The sequence below is a fragment of the Eimeria mitis genome, genomic scaffold (assembly GCF_000499745.2).
Source record: "Eimeria mitis Houghton genomic scaffold, Emh_scaff548, whole genome shotgun sequence".
NCBI lineage: Eukaryota > Apicomplexa > Conoidasida > Eucoccidiorida > Eimeriidae > Eimeria > Eimeria mitis.
In genome coordinates, this window is record NW_013573751.1 from 10,792 (window position 1) to 11,026 (window position 235).

The following is a 235-nucleotide window of genomic DNA, read 5'->3' on the forward strand; positions in this document are numbered from 1 at the left end:
CTGCTGCATGCATTTGTTTATATTTTTTTATTTTTTTTTTGTGTATATACTTTCGTATTTGTTTTTGTATATATATAGTTTTATATAAAAGCCGAAGATACAGCTGCTGCTGTCTGAAGCATTTATATCTCGCTTGTATTTTTGTTGCTGCTGCTGTTTTTATATTTGTTAGTGCTGCAGCAACAGCAGCAAAGCTGCTGCGTTTGAATAAACATAAACTATTACCAACAGCCCA

The 235-nt window shown here is 32.3% G+C and overlaps 1 protein-coding gene across 1 annotated transcript in view; it reads right to left on the bottom strand.

Annotated features, from left to right (window-relative positions):
- EMH_0015930 (myosin F (TgMyoF) protein, putative) overlaps nucleotides 1-235 on the bottom strand; it is a gene marked incomplete at both ends in the record, with an annotated part of 11,661 nt that overhangs the window by 7,779 nt on the left and 3,647 nt on the right. Inside the window, one exon of the mRNA XM_013500506.1 lies at nucleotides 226-233. Coding sequence (XP_013355960.1) covers nucleotides 226-233 — 8 coding nt within the window. The remainder of the gene's footprint in view (nucleotides 1-225; nucleotides 234-235) is intronic.